The sequence below is a fragment of the Haemaphysalis longicornis genome, unplaced genomic scaffold (genome assembly GCF_048455015.1).
Source record: "Haemaphysalis longicornis isolate Haplotype H1 unplaced genomic scaffold, Haemaphysalis longicornis Haplotype H1 scaffold_9, whole genome shotgun sequence".
Classification (NCBI taxonomy): domain Eukaryota; kingdom Metazoa; phylum Arthropoda; class Arachnida; order Ixodida; family Ixodidae; genus Haemaphysalis; species Haemaphysalis longicornis.
In genome coordinates this window covers 167,302,035-167,323,395 of record NW_027526460.1, presented here as the reverse complement: position 1 = coordinate 167,323,395, position 21,361 = coordinate 167,302,035, and the positions used below count along the sequence as shown (strand labels likewise).

Below are 21,361 nucleotides of genomic sequence, written 5' to 3'. Positions count from 1 at the left end.
CAGGCGAAACTGGTACCCATGCTGTGAAATACACGACTTCGTTAACGACGAATTGAGGCTGTTAACCGCTATACCCACCTTTACCACCTTCGAGTGGCAAGATGAAAAACTTAACACAGGCTTCCTTGACCTTGGGAATAGGTCCAACAAACATGCTCACCCTGAAACCTCAGCGACAAATCCAAAAACTGAATAACACCTTGTTTTGGGACTTCTGTGGTGAAAACCAGGCCGTGTGCATTCTCCTCAAAAGCAAGAAGGATGTCAGACATTTTTTGCTCGAAGTTGGACCATCCAATATTTTCGAATTGAAAGTCAATGCTTTGTTACAAGCGCCGAAATTGAACAACTGGGAATATAAATATGAAATTCTTTACTGAGGTGTTATCCTACTTCCGCGTGCGCACCTTCCCGCGCTTTACAGTTTATCATGCCCAAAGCACCACTTGTCATTCTCTGACATGGCGTTTCCTGATGGAATGCCAATACACCTTCTCCCACTTTGCGTCCCACCTTGCATTACCACACGAGCGTTTGTTGCCTGCTTGTCAATGTGGCGCCTGCACCAACGCCAAAAGTAATCTTTTGCCGTTGGTACCGTACAGCCGCATGCTGCAGGCCGCAAGCTGCCGGGGGGGACGCATCGTGCGCTTGCGGAGAAAGTCTTCGAAACGAAGAAAACTCTGCAGAAGTTCAGAGAATTATCCACTAATGCGTAGCATTCTTATGTCGCGTGTCTTGAGTTTGAATTTCTCCATCCTAATTTTTTGGAGTTTTCTAAATCCTGTCGATCAATTCTCTCCATTTACGCTATCATTACGATTACAGAAGTGGAACTTTCGCGAAATCAGCATTATTGTGGAAATGCAGGGCCTTACATGGTTCGCCATTTTTCATAATTATTTTGTTTTTCTGATTTTTATAGTTTTTCAAAATTTCGTTCGACCAATTATCTCCATGTGCGCTATTATAACGATTACAGGTGGATCTTTCGCGAAATCTGCAATTTTGTGGAAGTGCAGGGCGTTGCGCGGTCCTGGCTGTGGAGGGCACTCGGCAAAAATGCTACGCATAATACGGGTGGTTTTTCGTCCTATACAGGCGTTCATTCCGTCGTAAGTGCACTGCTTCCACCAAAAAGGTTCGCCGCGTGTCTGATTGCTTTGTTTCGAATGTCGTGGAGAGATCTTCCGCCACTGAAATCCCCCTAGTGGCCCGTTTCGAAAGCAGTCGCGGGAGTTGCCGGCCCGCTCACCACTGTCGCCGTTGGTTTTGAGGCACGTTCGCGACTGATATTTTCCGTTTGTATGCGTTGGAAGTACATATTCATGTGGAGCAGTCACTCTGTTCGCAAACGTGGTGCATTTACGAGAGTGAACTGCTTCTGACGCGATATTACTGTGGTACCTTCGGCCCGCATAAGCGCCAGGTGTGTGTCACAAGCCGGCGTCACGAAACTGGCATACATGCATGGATCTGATTGTAATTCCACTGCCCTGAAATGTACTAACAGTAACTCCGAAAGGTGCGTTCGTTCAGATTCTCATTCTACGGCTATACACTGCGATGTAAATCGGTTTCGTGTGGTTTCATAATCTAGCGGAGCACTCATACCTGACAGCCCGTCAGTTACGCTTCATGTCTCCGATATTGATCACTACCCTGAACAAGCCAATGTGGCATTAATATAACGGACATTCTACGCAATAAGTAATATTGATAACGCAAAATTACATGCGGGAGTCATCACCAAGAATTTACGGCTGGGTCGTCTTGTCGCGAGATGAGCTTCCCCAAACAGTCATCGGTTACATATATCCTCCGCTTATATACGCGGCCGTGACTAAGCGCTTTTTCGAAACATCATCATATGACACTGGGAGCCTACAGAATGTTTATCGCTACACCTTTTATCGCTTGTGAACTTCAAAAAATGTGTCCGCCGAGTAATCACCTGTCACGATATAGCCGGTCGTGTCCCCTGTTCATTAAAGTCGAAAAACAAAATAAAGGTGAACGCGCAGCTTGTGTGTGATTTACTAAAACGGTATTTCCTTAATGTCGCTCCTCAATTGTACACAACGATAGTTAAGCGCCCCCTCCTCCTCCTCCCTGTCTTGGAAAACATCAGTGCATTTCGCATCTAGTTGGTCTGGTGAGTTCAACCTTGCTTAAGGTAAGACGAACGTCTCCAGGATTTGCGAAGCTGCACATTTTTTTTAAATGCGGAGCATTTCAGTAACTCACGATGTCACCCACGTTGACGTCCGTAGTCGTAGTCCGCACCCCTCCACCTACACTATATAAAAAAAATACTATCCGGCGCCTGGTTTCGATCCCTCGACCCTGCGGACGGAACGCGATGTACATGGTGCTCTACCCACTGCGCCACAAAGCCGACACAGAATGGGAGGCTACGAACGCATCTTATATCCTTGACTCATTCAAACTACGTCAAGAAGCTGCTGATAGAGCGCATTCACTACCACCAACTCCCCAAACACTAAACGTTAACGCAATACACCCACCCCCTATGCGACACATTTACTCGAGTCCCCCTCGCCGGGAGATGGGCACAATTTTTTTCATTCTCGCACGAGCTATTACATTGCTCCCGGACTTGGCAGACCATTTATTTTTCCGTGGTTTCATTAACTCTCCTTGGTCCGTTCTATCAGGTGGGAGTGGGCTCATATTTAACGACCCATAGACTTGGAATATACTTAACATGTGCGCGTGACCTCTATTTCTCGAGGTGTATAAGGTAATCACCTCCACGAATTATATTTTTGGACGACGTGTACATTCAAAACAAGGCCGAATTCATTGTCCGCGCTGCAAAACGAAACCTACCTCTCACTGTGCCAATATCAGGGTAAACGAGGCGTCAATAGAATTCACTTGCACCTGAGATATTCGGAGGTGACAGTGGGTGATATGTCGCTGCCGTCGCCGACGCGGCGAACAAGCGCGCAGTACCGCGTCCCCGGTTAGCTCTTGTTGGCGTTCGAGCACTCTAACAACTCTAATCAGGACGCAGCTCTTTTTTAAAGTGCTTATTTTTATTTGCTTACAGACATCACAATAACAACATGTTTAGGGCGCGGAAAGGCAAAAAGAAGCGAAAGAGAACCAAAACACTGCGTGACCCGCTATCAACTGCGCTGCGGACATCCCGTAAGCGCCGCGGAGAAGCGGCGCAGGCGGCGCAGCGATCGCGAAGCTCGAGGCCATGGAGGAAAAAATACTCAGGAGAGGCCCCTAGCATCCGAATGCATTGCGAAAAGTGTGGAGGAAGTGCGGTCATTTTTCTTGAGCCCATAGACAACGTTGCTTATTTGTTTACAACTGCGGCGGCCAAATTTGGGCAAATAAAACGGACAAATTTTTAAGGCGCTTGGTATGTGGCTGCCTTGCTACGCTTGCAAACCAGCGCAGTCGCTACGACAAACGTTTTTAGACTAGGCCAGTTTGAAAAGTCCACCGTCGGAGGCGGCCTTAACTCGTACCCCTGCCGCAGCGGCGCGTACGTCGCGTCGAGATCGGCGAAGCGAGCCGCTGCCGCCGCCGGCGACCTGCCAGGAAAATCCACTTCGCTCAGCGTTGGCGAGAGCCACAGTTCGTTCTTTGCTCACTTTGCGTTTCTTCGTTGTGAAGTGAAGTGAAATTCATCGCTGCTGAGACGTAGCGCGCAAAGGCCGCCGTGCTGTACGGCTCCAAACACTGCTCCCGTCGTCTGCGTTCGCCATCCCGCGAGCCTGTTGCTATGACGACGACAAACGCAACTTTGCCAGGCTTAAAGGGACACTGAAGTGATATGTAAACATTGCGGGATTACTAGCGCAAATTGTAGTCCGGAGTCCCCAGGCCATGTTTCGACCACTCTAGGCGCGTTTACGCGATTTTATTTAGTAGAAAAACTAATTCGAAAACGCTGTCCTCCTCTCTTTACGCTCGCCCATTTTCTGTGGCGTTTTCGTGTGACGTCAGGAGGGGATGAGCTGGCAATTGGCTGCGCCACGGCTGCGCTACTGCACGGCTCCCCGGCCGACAGAGTCAGTCGGCCCAGCGTTTCGTCCGCCGGCCGCCGGCGGGTCGTCGCAATCAAGGAGGTTAAAAAAAAATTGCTTGGTCGCAATTCGTTCGCTTAGTTGAAACGAAGCCAGGACACGTTTGTGAATGGAAGAATGTGCCTTTCTTTACTTGGTTTGTTTGTACACTGTATCTAGCTCCAAGTCAAGGTCGCTTCACACAAGCGCTGCACATGCGACGCTTCGCTGACTGGTACGCCAGTAGGAAAATATAAGGCCTCTTGAAAGCGGGAGAAGAGTCAGCGAAGTCAATATAGGTACTAAGCAAATAAAATCAACTGATATTTTTACCGTACAGCGTAAAACTAGGGCGCGGGAAGCACTTTTTTGCGCTGGGCGAACAAGCACAGCGGTCAGCAGCACGACTACGCATCTGCGAACGCTTTTCCGTCTACGAAATGCAATTGCTAGACGTGAGCTACTGTGGAAACTCGGGCGACGCTTACTGCACGATCGCAGTACAACAAATAGTCACCTAAGCGGCTTGAAATGCGAAAATAAATAAAAGTGTAAACCGGTTGTACAATATATACCCTATATTAGCAAGGCGTTCGCGTCCCGCTCCGTGGCCTAGCAGTCTGGACAAAGCCGAAAAGTTGGGGGGAAAGCAACTATCCGTTTTTGCACGTGCTGCTGTTTGTAATTTGTTTTTCGTTTCCAAATTGTGGTACGTGATGCAGGTATTACACTGTGGGCGTGCCAATGTACAAAGATTGCACCGTGTTTTTGCCGTGTTTTTATGGGGTTCCACATGGGAGCGAACGAGTCGGACAAATCTGTTTCGTCGTGTCCGCTCCGGTGGACTTTCTTTGGTGCACTTATTCTTGCGCCAAGTAGTAAACCGTTTCCTTTTTCTGAGAGATGTACGCGACCCTTTTTTGCGCACAGTGTGTCAGGTTCGTTTGGGTGCAGCACTGCCCGAATTGATTGTTTCCTGTTGTGTTTATGGTGGTGGAATCCATGGCTACCTACGTGAAGTTGTTGATACCACAAGGTTTCTTTGTGCCCGATTCTCCTTGGAATATTTATCTCATGTGCCGAGGAAGAAACCGTATAAGGATCTCGTGGATACGGTTTTGCCGATCCCACTGTACAGGTCCCTATACCGTGTGGGGCCGGGACAAGATGTTCTTCGGCGTGTTAAAAGAATACCAGCTCCTGGCTATGTTAAATCGTTTTTCTTTAAATTGCATGTGGGTGTACTACCTGTAAAAACCTGGATGATTGAGAAAGGTTTATTTGTGCCTTGGGGCCCTGATTGCTTCCCATGCAAAAAACCAGAGACCATCGAACACGTCTTCATAGATTGTTGGGACGGGGTCTTCCTATGGGACGTATTGCAGCGTACCTTAAAGAAAGATTTTCCTGTGGATAGTTATGGAATTCGGTTTTTAGCCATAGAAAATGAAGGTGAAGTTCCATACGACTTCATAATGTTACTGGCCCTACACGGTATATGGAAGGCTCGCATGGCCCGTCGGTACAATGATGTCGATGCGAGGCCAGGGAGGGAATACTTTTGTGAAAATGTCCGCTACATAGTAGAGGTGTTGAAAACCGAGCCTAGTCCACCCGAGTGGCTGACTGTGCTGGAGAGTGTGGCGAGACTACCGCCTTTTTAAACCTTACTCACTAGCAAGGTATGAGCTAGTGTTTTTTCACGTGGTGTAATTTTATCGATGATTTGCATGTATGTATTGACCCAAACCAGGCAATAAAAAAAAAAAGTGGCCTAGCAGTCTGGGGCGCTAGGAATTCACCCCAAACGTTTTGCGAGTCACGAGTTCGAATCCCCGCGGGTACGTGCTGTTTTTTTTTTTTTGTAAGTTAACTTTTTTGTTTTCCGCCGATGTTTTCTATATTGAGTTCACCTTTTTTGGGGCCGCAACGTTCATGGCTACACGAACTAGTTCACAAAACGCGCGCAGGCTGGCACTGGCGCGCTAGCGAGTACTCGTTGGCGTGCTGTTGCCATAAGCACCGACTGCTTGCAGGCAGTGGGCACAGGCCAGAATGAACAGACCCTTGGCCTGGTGCGAACACGCTTTTTACGATACAGGCATGAGGGAGGCAAGCTCCAAATATGAGGGAAAAGCGCATGACATTTGGGCGTCTGCGGGTACGCGGAGGGTGTTCATGCACTGCGTAGGTCTCGGCTAGTGAATGCTACGACTATAGCCGTCCTGGGAGGCTTATCTTGTGCATTTTACATCCGACAACATGGCAGAAGCGCGGTACGATGATTACTGAGATATTGAGAATGCCCATCCAACAAAGCCATTGGTTATGTTTTACAGAACCGAAACCGAAACTTGTGTGATTGCTAACCTTGGGCATCGTCCAATCACGGCGCCCCTCCTCTCAACGTCACAGCCTTAGTTGGTGCGGCCGCCGCAAACCGCGCATGGTAGTTTTTCTTGTTTCGCGCTTTGTAAAATAATTACCGATTTGTCAACCGGATAAACGATGAAAAGTGTGCTAATTTTGGGCCAGTCTACGCAGTGCAAGCAAAAACGGGAGCTTGACAAATTCACTTCAGTGTCCCTTTAACAGCTTAAAAATCGTGCTTTTGGAGAGGGTTAGAATGGGGAAATTTAAGGCGAAATCAACAGCTTAGGACATGACATCGCACCAAGGAGTTAGCGAAGAGGCTGTTTTCGCTGCGAAGCGGGAGGGCAGGGCGACGCCATGTTAGTCAAACCAAACCGGAAACAGCGAAGCATGCTGGGATAGAGTGGCTGGGCTCCGTGGGCTCAGGTCATGGCGGGACCCGGCTTCACAAATGTGACGTGAGGGCCTCTCCTAACCTCTTCTTTCCTCCATGCTCGAGGCGTATAGAAGGCTCTGTACTCACCCCCCACCCCTCACTTATCCCGCGAGAATCGCAACGAAGGTTTGCTCAATACGGCTCAATTTTTCCGCGTTCGCCGTGCTCGCACGCCGTCAGTTGTGACATTTTGTTTCTGCTGGACGCCGAGCCATCGAGTTCGAGCTTATTTGTTTTTTATTGCATCTCGCCTCACGTGGATGCCGTCTTCTACGAGTTGTGCAATTGAAGAACCAAGAAAACGCCTAATTATAAATAAAAGAAGGCTCCTGATGTCAGTAATAAGCTCAACGTTTTCTTTTGCTGAATAATGTTGGCACATGTGAACAATGCCTGCAGTTTTTGTACTTTGGAAAGGTTTCGCATACTTACTCCTTGTCCAAGTATTGGGTCAACTTTCAAGTGACGGGTGGACGGATGGACTGGCAGACAGACAGACAGACAGACTAAATTTTTGCGTCTAGGCAGCTCATAAATAACTATAGCCGTTAAGAATCAATTGCCAGGCATTTGCGTCCTTGCCAGCAGTACATCGACGCAAGGCGAGGAGCATCAGGTGGTGTTTCGGCGGAGACGAATAAAGTTAGTCTTTGGTGAGCGGAATAGATGCATTTAACCCCGCTCCTGCCTAGGATGAAAATGGACGTAAACCCACTGCCTATTAAAGACAGCGTACTGCGAAGAAAGACAGCGCAAAGGGCTGGACGAGTTAAAGAACCACAGAACACAGCGCCTGTGTTTCGTGGTTCCTTACTTTGTCCAGTCTTCTGCGCTCCTTTTCTTCGTGGTGCAAGGTACCAACTGGACATTCAGAAAACCCTTTTGAAAAATAACGCTGTGGAATCTGCTCCGTGGTCGCCGTTCCGCTCCGCGGCCGTGGCAGCGGACCTTTATCCTTCCTGTCATGAACTCGCGGACCGAGGGGATGAGGCCGGTCCTGATGAGGCACTTGCGCACTTTGACTAAACCCAAGAGCAAAATTAGAACCGGAGTCGCACTCACTAGCAGATTCCAGGGTTTCACACGGCACTTCACGAACCAGTGGAGCGGGAAGAGGAAGGGAAGAACCTCTGCTGCTCATCAGGGACGATGACGCGCAGTAATGCAAAAATAGACAGGAATTGTTGGACGCATACTAGAGATGCGATATGAACGATTTTAAAGAAAAACTTTACTGATCTCGGCGAGCGGTTTCGCCATCGGGGGGGGATTTGGCCTTCATTTGACCGCATCTGGGCCGTGTCACGTGACTCGCCGGGCCTAGCTCCGCCTGCCGCCGGCTTGGCGCATGCGCTCTCCGCAGCTGGGTCACCGCCTGACCATGCGACTCTCCGTGCGCATGCGAGCCTGGCAATGGATGAGAGCAAGGGCCGGCGGCCTTCTCTGAGCGTTGCGCGGGAGCCGGGGGTGTTGAGCCGTCGTAGGCAAGCGGCGTCTGACAACCCCGCACATATCGCCCGGCGAGCTGCACTGTATAAGGTCCGAAATGTCAAGCGTGCGAAGCTAGCATCCAACATTGAGGAAGATCCAGCCGCACGGCGCGGAAAACGCCAAAAGCGGGACCACAACGGTAGATGCTTGGGGCGAATAGTGTAATAATTGCAGCCACAAGTGAAAGCAAGACTTAGTCAGGCTTATCCAGGGTTAGCTGAGCAAAGCCGCAGCCATTTTTGTACTTCCGGTCTCACCATGCCGTTGACGTCCTTGAAGTAGGGGCTGCCGAACACCGTGAGCGAGCGAGTGATCCACCGGGGGGCGTTTCCCTTGTGCATTCCGCTCTGCTGCCTAAGTTCTTCCTGTAACGCGAGTCAGAGGCCACTTTCAACTTCCAGCCGACGATCTCGCTTCGCGTGAATCTAACAATAAAGAAGATGCGCGACAGGTGCCTTGTATGCGCGCCTCTCCGTGAAATTTCTAATGTCTAGCTCTTGCCCCGCTCCATGAAAGGAAAACATGACTGGGTCGGCTGGAACGTCGGGAAAGGTGCTGAGCGCAGTGCAAAGACGGTGACACACGGCGGCGCTGTCCTGTGTCTCCTCATCTTCCACCATCATCTTTAGCATTTTGTCACCATGGAGAAGAACCAACTACCCCAACTGTCTGCTATTTAAGGTGCTGATCTTGCGTGTGCTAGATGAAAGTTGGAAAGCACAGCGTGCAGATTAAGTAGAATGGAGGTGCACAATTTTAGGCCACAGCGCATGCGTGGTAATGAAAGAAATGGTATCTGAAGAATTATTGAGTGAATGACGCTTGCTCGAGAACCCAAAGCTCGTAAGCTCATGAGGGCACATCGAAAAAATTAAGGAGAAACGTCACGCGCACTCCAGTCTTTGCTCGGGCGTAACGGCCCTGCGTGTTTCCTCGCTTCGTCCTTGTCTGTGTCAGCGCCGCAATATATTTACAATGTCGGGGCATCCTCACAAATTATGCCGACAGGGCACTGATAAATCTGGCAAGTCAATATCAAATGAAATCATTTATTTTTACAGCATCGAGAAAGCACTGAAAGGGTACACAGCGAAAAAGCCCCTGAGGCTTGACAAGGACTGTGCACCCGTTACATGGCATACAGGCATTGCGTTCGAAATAAAATATCAACATGTGTAAAAAGATCAAGTGGTATAAAATAAAGAACCTATGTTGCGACTAAAACGCCTTCGCTAAAGAAAAATAACTCTATTCACTTCGGATCACAAGTTCAAGTTCAAGTTTTTATTTAATCGTGAATATGTGGGTTGGCTCAAGCGAAAAGTGAAAGGAGTTTCACTTGAATAAGCCCGAGCCCCCCTTGTACAAGGCAGCAATGCAACAAGGGCAGATAAAACAGTTCTTCACACCACAGTTTACAGAATCAAAACAATTCTACTTAATTTTACTATAACAGTTAGGTGTGACACCACAAAATACACACAATATTTCTATCAGTTCAATAATTAAACAAACCAAAACAAAATTAGCAATATGAAACACAATCTAGGTACACTGTACATGTGTAAAAATAATATGAAACGAAGTAAACCGTAACAATTTTTAATGTTTAAGCCGTACTGCTTGGCTTTGCAAGTGTTGAAGGTGAAACATGTCAGTTTCGTATGTATTTCCCCAGCAAGGTAGGCAGTATGTCAGGTGGCTGTGCATTAAAGCTTAATACAGTAATACAGTGACAGTACACGATGCTGCTGGAAATAATGGCGAGATTTGATACAGGTATACACGTATACCAAAATACGCGTATACCATATGCACGAATACACGCAAATCAAAACCAATTTTTTAACACGGGCATCGCAAGTTTGATAAATTTCAGATGAGAGTCAAGCACACTGCCAAGAAATGTGGCCGTATTTGATGGATAAATGACGTAGTTATCTAGAATGAAGCTCGGAACTAAAAAGGTTTACTTATCATGGGTATGAAAAACTCTGAAACATGCTTTTGTGGCGTTTATGTGCAGCACATTATCGTTAAACCATGACACAAGGCTTACAAGGTCAATCGGTAAGCCGCGTAGTTAAGATTCTTATCCCCATCAAATATTATCGTAATATCATCAGCGTAAAGATTGCAATCCGAATTGTCAAGGTAAATGGGTAAGTCATTAATAAACAAAAGAAAAAGACGCGGCCCTAAAATGGATCCTTGGGAAACACCTTGATTAATGTTCATTGGCTGTGATACGGCATCGGCAAATTAAACAACGTGAGTGCGGTCACGTAGGAAACTTTTTAGGATGGTTAGAGCCGGTTCACATAAACCAAATGATTCTATCTTCGAAAAAAGTATACTATGGTTGATTGTATCAAATGTCTTAGTAAAGTCGATAAATATTGCCGCGGCCCAGCACCCATTGTCAGTGAAATTCTTAATCTGATCAGTGAACTCTATAAGCAATAGCTCTGTAGAAAAGTTGGGCTGGAAACCGAATTGCCGCGGAGTGAGAAGGTTACATTTTTCAAGGTACTTCGTGAGGCGGTCAGCACGAGGTTTCTCGATTAGTTTCCTTAAGAATGGTAAGATCGTTATGGGGCGATAGTTACCCAGTGCATTTCGATCTCCATTTTTGAATACTGGCACAACTTTTCCTTGTTTAAGTGTGGAGGAGAAAATGCCTGTGGTGAATATATGATTTATAAGAGTAGCGAGAACACCCGATAGCTCACGGGCGACAAGTTTAATTCTAGGTGAATGGATGAGGTCTAGCCCCGTACCAGTGCATTTCAGGCCACACATAACAAAAAAACTTCCTCCGGTGATGCACGTGGTAAGTAAAATGATTGGGAACAACCAGCATAATGTGGAATTTTAGTAATTTGCATTGAGGATACTCTCGAAAATAACTTATTGAATTTATTATCTATATCCGAAGCATTAGTGAACCACTTTCCATCGTTAACAATTTCATTCGCGCTGGGTGCGTGTTTAGAGGGTTCAAAAGTTCCTTAATTAGTTCCCAGTTTTTTGTTATTGTTACCGTTTCTAGTAATTTTATTTTGATAATAGTCTCGTTTTGCGGCTTTTAGAAGTTTTGATAACGTTTGGGAGCAATTTTTAACAGATTTTTAAAGCTACATTAAATGGGCGCCCTTTGTAGGCTGTAGGTTTATGTAGGTTGTCCTTTTTACGAATATACTGCAGTAGATTATTTGTGATCCAGCAGTTTCTGGGTGCAGAGTGCCGTTTGTATGTCACAGAAAATTGTTTCTGTTAATTTAGTAGAGAAATTGCTAAAAGCGGATTCAACATTCGGTTCCTGGAGTATAACGTTCCCGTCAATGTTTAAAATTAACTGGCGAAACAATTTGGTGTCGAAGAAATGCCTTTTTGGAGTTTTTCTCTTGCACTGAATATAGGTTTCGACCAATAAGCAAATGGGTCCGTAATATCACTGTTAACGACGGCCGCACTCTCAGGCAAAATGACGTTTATTAGGACATGATCAATGAGAGTAACATCGCTGGGTGACTTGCAGCGTGTGGGCGATTGTAACAATGATTCCAAACCACGGCCAACTAAACAGTTTACGTATTCGGCGCAAAAACTGCTCGTGATATCTGTATGTCAATGTTTATATCACCAACGATGAATAATTTTTTGTTTTCGTGATTTAGACGGCTCAAAATGATTTCCAGTTCTGCGCAGAAATTCCACCTTTAATCCTGATAACAGCATAATGATGATAATAAGTCGAATTAGGTTTTGAAAACCCCAAAAAATAAGAGAAATACAAATAAATACTAAAAATGGCGAACGGTGTAACGCCCCTCATGTACACAAAAAGTGCAGATTTGGCGGAAGTAAGGCAATGCCACCGCCCATCGATTCAGCGACAGCCAAATGCACCCTCTGCAGGGACGACCGCCGTCGATTCCGCCATAGCACAAAGCCAGGTGCAGGTGTCGAACGGCTCAGAGAGGAGAAAGAAGAGAAGGTTCGTGTGTGTGCCTGCACCGCCATTACTCGTGTTATCCTGGTATTATACTACTTGCTTACGCCTAGCGACCTGTAGTCATTACAATAGCGTAAATGGGCGTAATTGGTCGGACAGAATGGAGAAAAACCAAAACACTCTAGACAAGCGGCATAAGAATGCTAGCCATTAGTAGGCGGTTCGCTGAATTTCTGGAGTTTTTTTAAGGAATATTATTGCCACAGTTTTGAGAGGCTCTGAGTCAGAGTGGCCCGGCGGCCCAGGGACAAAGAAATTACACGATCTTCCCGTGGGGAACGCTGATAAGGATGCGAAGCATTATGGGGGTTCCGTGTGGTTCCATTGTGGTGCCGTTATGTTGAGTGATCTGGTGTTTAGTAGCGCTAGAGAGAATTCCGCGTCCGGGTCCACACCGGTGGCAAAGGCACGCAAGTACTGTTGTGTGATGGCGAGTAGGCGGTGGTTGTCGAGGAGCCGAAACTCGTCCATCATGTTCTTGTCGATGTTGTCGTCTCTGTGGTAGAATCGGTAGTCTCCGTCAGCGTTGGTGAGGTAAAGGTTGTTGACGTTGGTGCACTGGCTGAGAGAAACGTACACGCCCTCCTCTTCGCAGCTTTGTCTTCTTCTTCTTCTTCAGCGGTTCCCCTACGGGAAGATGACGACGGTGGTTGAACGCGAAGCTATCTCGTGATGGATTCTTTGGTTGGCCAATCATCAGAGGCGCTGCGGAAGGGGCACGGATGCGGGACATGCAGCCGAGCAAGAGATGCTCCGCATCTAAAACCTCGCTTAGGGAACTTCGGGACGCAGAAGCTTCTCGCCGGTCAAACTCGGTCAGTGCCTTCCTTGCCACACGCACATCCAGCGGGGTTCACCTGACAGAGAAATCCGCCGTGTGGCTCCCGGGAGTGCGCGCCGCGCCGCGCCTACGTCACGGTTCCTCTCCGGCCCTCCGTGGGACTTTGAAGCGGGAGCACTCTTTTAGGGACGCATCCTACGTCATCACGATGGGCGGCTGAAAAAGCGGGCTACGAGTGAGCTGGTCGAAGCATGTCTTCTGGTGCGGCGCAAATTTCCTTCTGTTTGCTGCCGGAGGAATCATGAAAGTGCCAACGCTAGCCTCAAAACGACGCAAAGGAAGCACCCAACTCCAAGCAAGATGCAGATTCATGATGAATAAATACACTGTTTGAAGGCCCTGTCATTGCTTTTTTTGTGTGTGCAGCACGTCAGTTCCGTGCCGTGGCGAACCTTTTGGTGTTGAAGGCGAACGTACCAATTTTTCGTGGGAACAATGGCCATCTGGCTGCTCAGAAGCCAGCTCAAGGACACGAATGAAACCCATTTATTAACCAACGCACACCATTCTTACACCAAGAAATATTCTAAGTGTGGTACGTGAAATGAGTTATCTCGTCAATGAGCAGGCGCGTATATGTAAATATCATCCGAATGTGTATTAAAGGTCCTCGAATGTGAGCTGAGTGGCAGATACTTCGCAATATTCGCACTTTTTTGGTATATATGAGGGCTAACTTAACATCATTAAATATCTTAGCTAACATGGAAAGAATAAAAGGGGCGCTAATCTGACGACGAAGTAGACACACACACCCCATACAGTCGCCATGTCGTGTGTGTGTTGTGTGTGTCTACTTCGTCGTCGCCTGCTTAGCGTCCCTGTTATTCTTTCCAATAAGCATGAACCAACTACCTCAAATTTTGTTATGTTTAGCAGACATACTGGAAAGCTGACATACATACCTGCCCGTAAAAGAGTAGAAACTCTTTTACGGGAAATAAAATATTGCGTTTAGATTGTGCCGCTGCTCCATTTTTTACAAATTTTCTCGCCGCCTGAAACTGATGACGGGCGCAATTTTTCTTATTTTCTTTCTAATTCATTTTAAGTATATATCGGCTGTCCATTTTTTACAGCCCGAAGAAAACCTTGCTTTGTGCTGATTACAACATCGCACGGGAAAAATCAGTTGCTATAGAGTACGAATCACCTATAACACCTTACTTCGGTCATCGCTATGGCAGGTGAGATATGAAAATTTGGGGGAAAAATTTCCCCGCATTTCCCCGAGGGGAAGAATGTGAAAGTGCGAATGCACGAGTTGAATTTGCGCGGTTCGGTAATGTTCGCGAAAGAGAGATCACACACACACACACAACTACAAAGAAAGAAAGATGCATTTATTCACAGACACCTATTTGTGTTGTCGTTGTACTTGATTGCTAGAGCGGATCTCAGCTTTGAAATTTCGTGTCAGTACTCCTTTAAGCGGGTGCATTAGCCTTTCTCACGCCCGATTCCTGGCCAATCCCCCACGTGGGTATGTGCCATGCACAGACACCTATTTGTGTTGTCGTTGTACTTGATTGCTAGAGCGGATCTCAGCTTTGAAATTTCGTGTCAGTACTCCTTTAAGCGGGTGCATTAGCCCTTCTCACGCCTGATTCCTGGCCAATCCCCCACGTGGGTATGTGCCATGTCAGCGGCCAGGCAGCGCGCGCCCATCTCCCCCCGTTGCCAAGGAAGACGAGGAGATTCCTGGCCAATCTCCCACGTGGGTATGTGCCATCTCCCCCCGTTGCCAAGGAAGACGAGGAGCGCGCGCACCCGCAGCTGTTGCTATGTGGACGGACGGCGGTCAACGGAATTCAGGGTCGCTTATAAAGTGCATTCGCACTTAAAAGAATCGATTCGCACAGGGCAGGGCAAGGACATCGGTACGTCAGTATGAGATGTCTTAATGTTTTAAACCTGCAGTGGACGTAAAACAGGCAGATCATAAGGATAGAGTTGTGACGAGCCAAGGTTATATTTTCTGTCACGGAACGGCTCACTGAACGTTTCGAGCGTGCATTCAAATTTAGACACTTCCGACTCCTTAGGTTTGGCAATGATCAGACATTACATTTTATTTCGTTCACGCTACTCCATCCCATACCGTGCTCACTCTGTCATCAATTACTCTCCCTCAAGAAGCTCGCTGAAATCGCGGGTATCCATCACGGAATATATGCCGATGACATCACGATATCGATCAACAAAGGATCGGCATGAACAATGCAAGACCGCCTCCAACAAGCCGCCAATGTAGTGCAGGCCGACGCAAAATGTTGCGGACTAACCTGCACCCCCCAAAAATCCGAGCTCTTACTCGTGCAAAAGAGGCGACGCGACACAGCCATGGACATAAAGAATCACTGGACGGACATAGTATCCTTCCTTCTTCAACAATTAAGATATTGGGCATAACCTATGAAGAACATTGCAAAAAAACAGCTAATCCAAAAACTGGAAGCAACCACAGCTCAAACAGTTAGGATGCTCCGTGGGATTGCGAATCAGGAACACGGCATGAAAGAGCAAGACATGCTACGTTTGATCGCAGCGTTCATTGTTTCTCGAATAACCTATGTCGCCCCCTACACCATATTTGAGGTTCGAGAAAAGCAGAAGATAAACACAATTATCCGCAAAACGTACGAACAAGCGCTAGCCTTTCCCACAAGTACATCAACTGCTCGACTGCAATCACTTGGACTGCATAACACTCTATTAGAGCTGGCTCAAGCCCACCTCACCGCGCAGAGAACACAACTAGCCCTTACCCCCCCTGGACGCCACGTACTCCAACGCCTAGGCTACGTGCTCCAACAAACCATCGAAACGTCGTCGGACATCCAACTGGACATTCTGTCAATGCTTCGAGTACCCCCACTTCCACAGTACATGAACCCTGAACACCATGAAGGTTGTGGGAATCGTGGAGAACCGCGACCTGCGATCCCGAGCCAGCGCGCGCTTCGGGAGAGACGCTTGTGCGCTGGAACCGGTCCGGCGCTCCGCTGGTTCGTCGGCGTCCCCCGAGAGATGGCGCCACCGATGTGTGCGGGGATAGGCGCGCGGGCGCGGGCGGCGCGAGCGTGCGCGCACGGGAGACGGAAAGTCTCGTCGGAGACCCGGTCGGGGCGAGATCGGCGGAACGCGGCGGTGATGGATACTTGTGTCTCAGGTGGGAGCTTTGTTTGTCGCGCGCCGTGAGTGCCTGCCTCCCGTTCGCGGTCACGACCCGGACGGCGTGATTCGTGAACGCCGTCGAGCCTTGTGCTCGCATGCTTTGGGATTCCCCAAATAAACGGCTGTGCTTCGGCACTACTGTCTACTGTGTTCTCGTATCGGCGAACCTCGCTGGGCTGCCGTAGCCATGGGAGCCCGCGTGGTTGACACGCCGGGAGCTAGCGTGGTGGCTTACGCCAGGACTGGCTGGGCCTCCCAGGAACACCCCACACATATCCCACATGGCGCCCAACGTGGGGCTCGTATTCGGACGAATTCGAGGTTGCTAGCTCTCCGAGAAATGCGTTGCTGCAGTCGTAGCCCGCTACCCTTTGTCCGGAAGACTTCGGACGAAACGCCTCGCGCCAGTCGGTTGCAGGCAGACAGTTATGATGCCCGATACAGCCGTGACGGCAAATGCGTAAACCTTCCTACACGCACCAGGCGGTGAGTCAGTAGGATACCTCCGAGCACCGCAGTCGCGGCCCGCTTGCGAGACGGGAGGTGCGTAGGCCTTGTTCCAACATGGCGGCGGGTCGCCTTCCTCGTAGCGCCGTCCCCGCGCAGTCGCGCCGGCGGCGCCGGTTGAAGTTTCCCCCAGGCGCGGCGGACACTACCGAGCGAGGGTGCGGTGTTTGGGAGTTTGGCCGCACGATGAGCCCGCCGCTACTGCGCCTCGAGTCCGAGGCGGAGTGTTTGCCGATTTGACGCCTGACAAAGAGCGAGGGGGATCGCTGAAGAATCAGTCTCCTCTCGCTGCGGGGGGAAGCGGGAGCAATGGGACCGTTGTCTCCGCGCTTCCGGAGTGCGTACGTCTCGATGCCGTGAAGTCTCCGCTTGAGATTGCGTTTAGGCAGTAAGAGCTTCGCGCGGCTCGGCAGCGGGCTCGTTGGTCGCGAGAGATAGCCAGTCTTAGTAAGAGACGGACTCTCAGGCGACCTATACCGGTGATGTGCGCCCGTAAGCCGCTGGTATTGCGGTTGGCGCTGGCTCTACGGCAGCTTGTATTGCTGCGAGTGAGTTGCAGGAGCCCGCCTGCTTGATGCTGACGCTGCTTTGCCGACCAACGCACCAGGCCGAAATAGCTCGGACGGGCGTTTCGATGCCGACAACCCGTAATAGTCAGGCGAGCTGCCTCCAGGCGGGGGTGGCGGCTGGAGCACAGTTGCCGGACTCGTGATTCCGCGAGCAAGCGAACGTGCAAGGGGGAGTCCCCTCGGGCATCTTTGTTACCCTATTTGGCGAGATCGTCGATAAGGTTTCCGGCCAGTCACAGGAGATTGCGGAGTCCCGCTGCTCCCCACTTCAAGTTCGGGAATCGTTTAAACTGGACGGTGAGAGCGAGACCTGCAGCATACGGATACCACCGGGAGCCACGCCAGTCACCACTGCCACGGACAGCGAGGATGGCCTGCTGAACCACCTGCGGGACCGAGCGCGGCCCGCGGAGCTACCGCCAGTTGCTGCTCCGGCCTGCCGGGCGGCAGCCAACCGTTCGGGAGGACCTGCGGCCGAAGCGGCCACGGAACCCAGGAGGCGGCGGTATCTGGCGCCTACGCGAGCGGCGCGAGCCTTCGGGCAGCCGCAGTGGGCGCGGCCGTTCCTGTTGCCGCCTCGAGCTGGGAGTGGGGGTCGCATCATGGCGCGACCCCGGCGTTCGTCGGCTGCGGCTGCAGCTACCCCCGGGCCTGCCAACCTGCTGTGCTGCCCAACCGCGAGAGACTTGGAACCATTGCAATGTGTTTGCGGGTTTGTGAGGCGAGCATCGCGACGGCGGCATCGTGTGGCGAACTTTGGTGTGGAGTGGCGTTCGGTGGCAGTTTTGCTGACTTGAGACGTGACGAGTGTGGTGCACCGTGGCGTCACTCGAGCTCAAGTGGCGTATAGTTTTAGGGGGGAGGAGTGTGGGAATCGTGGAGAACCGCGACCTGCGATCCCGAGCCAGCGCGCGCTTCGGGAGAGACGCTTGTGCGCTGGAACCGGTCCGGCGCTCCGCTGGTTCGTCGGCGTCCCCCGAGAGATGGCGCCACCGATGTGTGCGGGGATAGGCGCGCGGGCGCGGGCGGCGCGAGCGTGCGCGCACGGGAGACGGAGAGTCTCGTCGGAGACCCGGTCGGGGCGAGATCGGCGGAACGCGGCGGTGATGGATACTTGTGTCTCAGGTGGGAGCTTTGTTTGTCGCGCGCCGTGAGTGCCTGCCTCCCGTTCGCGGTCACGACCCGGACGGCGTGATTCGTGAACGCCGTCGAGCCCTGTGCTCGCATGCTTTGGGATTCCCCAAATATGATGATGATGGTTGGTGTTTTATGGCGCAAGGCCAACGAGGGCAAAGAGCGCCAAAACGGTGGTTAGGTATGAAGGATGTAACCGTAAACGCTAAAACCGTTCAACAAAAACCAAAGTGAATTCAGTAAAAGACAATGAGGATGGCTGGTGTAAAAGGCCAGGTTGTGATGGTGCGCGGCATGAGATCGGGTTTAAAAGCAACTACGCGTGATATGAAACCAGGTGTAAAAACTTGATGTCTCTAAGAAACTTAAACGTGCGTTGTACAGGAACCATGGGGTCATCCGCTAAAAACAATGCTGGGTGTAGTGGAATGTGTTGTTTGTAGAGGTCGGCGAAGTGTTTCTGTCGTGTTGTGGGATTCCCCAAATGTGGGATTCCCCACAGTAGTGCCGAAGCACAGCCGTTTATTTTGGATTCCCCAAATAAACGGCTGTGCTTCGGCACTACTGTCTACTGTGTTCTCGTATCGGCGAACTTCGCTGGGCTGCCGTAGCCATGGGAGCCCGCGTGGTTGACACGCCGGGAGCTAGCGTGGTGGCTTACGCCAGGACTGGCTAAGTCGCCCCGAGGAACCACACACATATATCCCACAAGGTAGAAGAAAAGCCAGAGCCCAAGCCCCCGAAAAACTACACGGATAATCTACCACCTTGGTGTATACGGATGCAGCGGACTAGGCGCGCACGAACACCAAAACGGCAGTCGCAAACTCCAGTGCCCTCATGACGAGCATAAGTCCATAGCAGTGCACTACCCTCCAAGCGGAAGAGACAGCGATCGCATCAGCCATTGCGCAGACTCAAGCCATTACCATCATCACTCCCAAGCCGCTTGTCGTACGTACATGGCGGGAAGAATTTTTAAAACAGCAATGCAGGTGCTAGCCCTGAATCCCCTCAAAAGAAACCTATCAATAATTTGGACGCTTGCCCATTCGTTACTCCGCGGCTAACAAGCAGCCCATGCGTTCGCCCGAGGTCATGCAAACCGGGCACTGTTGGAGGATGACGACCGGGCAGATCACCCTCTCACTACTTGCAGCGACATCCGGCAACATTACAGGCTATCCCGACGCACTCACCCGCCAGGAGCTGACTCGCTGTCCAAAGAACAAGTGACCTTCCGCCGTCTTCAAACACCTTCCCGCACCCCACCAGACTACACGCCATTCACCCCACACTCTATACCCCCCTGTGCAACTACTGCGGCAAACGAGATACTCTATACCATATGGTCTGGGAGTGCCAGAATAACCCGGGCTTGAAACAAATTCCGCGTCGTAGGCCTACGAGCAGTGGTAGAGTGAGCTTGCCAGCTCTGACCCGAATGGGCAGTTATGGCTGACCGAAAGGGCGAAGACGGCAAGTAGAACCAGCGGAGTTCTGGAAAAGGACCCCGCCCACCAACCAGCTCTTCAGTCGAACAAAGTTTTTAGATGCAACGCATCTCTTTCACTCGCCTTGTCCCTCCGGCGTCGTCCGGCGTAGTCCGCATCCCTCCCCCATTCTCCTCGGCGCGCCAGCTGCGCGCTAGCGCCGCTTAGAGTTCCTGTATATGCTCCCTACGGGAGCAAGAGTTGCGCCTTTGATTTCCATTCACCGCTCACGACCCTATTCGCTGATCGCCGTCACGTGCCCAAAAAGCATCCACGCACCGCAGAGAAGCCGGCGATGCGGCTGCAACGCCGCTGCTGCCCTCTGCTGTCGGCGTCTTTCGTACATCTTGCGCCGCTGCCATGTCGCATTCGTAGTTCGTAGCGCTAGAGCGACAAGCCGCAACACGCTAGTACATGAAGAGTATCTTTTTTGCACAACTTCAGTACGCGGTCATGTGAGTCGCCTAATCGTTGCCATGACGGGGTGCTTTGCGCCGAATTGCACAAACCGTGCGGAAAGCAGCGGGAAAGCCTTCTTATCGATTCCGTACGGGAAATCTGTTATCCGCGGTCGCCTTCAGTGGCTGCTGCGTTTACGCCGTTCGGCCCCACCATCCAGAGGAGCAAGAATATGCGAGGTAAAGTTTCCTTTATTACTTGAAACTGTCCCGCGTTTCTTTTATTCACTGGTAACCAGGTTCAGGAATTCGAAAGGAAAATGCGGAGCATATACCATCATCGGTTGCAGGGCGTATTTTTGTTGGCGTAGCGCCGCTTAAAACGGTGCGATAGCCATAAGCTGTTTTGTTTTTTTATTCTGCTTTGTGGCGGTTTACTTTGTGAAGTAATCAGGTTACAACCATGATTTAAAACTTCTTGGCAATGTTCGGGAACTGTAAATTGATGTTCACTCGGTTTGCAGGTCGTATGCTTCAGACGGGGAATACCAATATTCATTTCAAAGCAGCTACGCGTGCGACTGCGTTTTGCTGCGCATGCGCGACGTGAAGCACTCAGCATATTGGGAACAGTACATGTACTAACTACTCGCTGATGAGCTAACCTGCTGGTTAGCTCAGCAGCTCACCTGTGCGAAGAACGGCGTAGTTTTGTACATCAGTTCCGCAGTCAGACGTCAGTTATAATAAACAGGGTTTTGCGAATACGTAATAGTACATGTGGAATCGAACAAATAAAAGATGCCGAATATCGAATCGAATATCAATTTCCTTTTTATTTTTTACAGGTCTCGGTTTTCCACAGATTTCTTTAG

The 21,361-nt window shown here is 50.0% G+C and overlaps 1 protein-coding gene across 4 annotated transcripts in view; it reads right to left on the bottom strand.

Annotated features, from left to right (window-relative positions):
• Positions 1–21,361, bottom strand: part of LOC144151967 (snRNA-activating protein complex subunit 4-like) — a 288,952-nt gene that overhangs the window by 220,602 nt on the left and 46,989 nt on the right. For all 4 annotated transcript variants that reach the window (XR_013319020.1, XM_077683153.1, XM_077683152.1 and 1 more), the window contains exon 4: positions 8,607–8,714. Coding sequence is in view for 3 of the 4 variants with exons in the window: in XM_077683153.1 (XP_077539279.1) it covers positions 8,607–8,714 (108 nt within the window). In the remaining variant the exon portion in view is untranslated. The remainder of the gene's footprint in view (positions 1–8,606; positions 8,715–21,361) is intronic.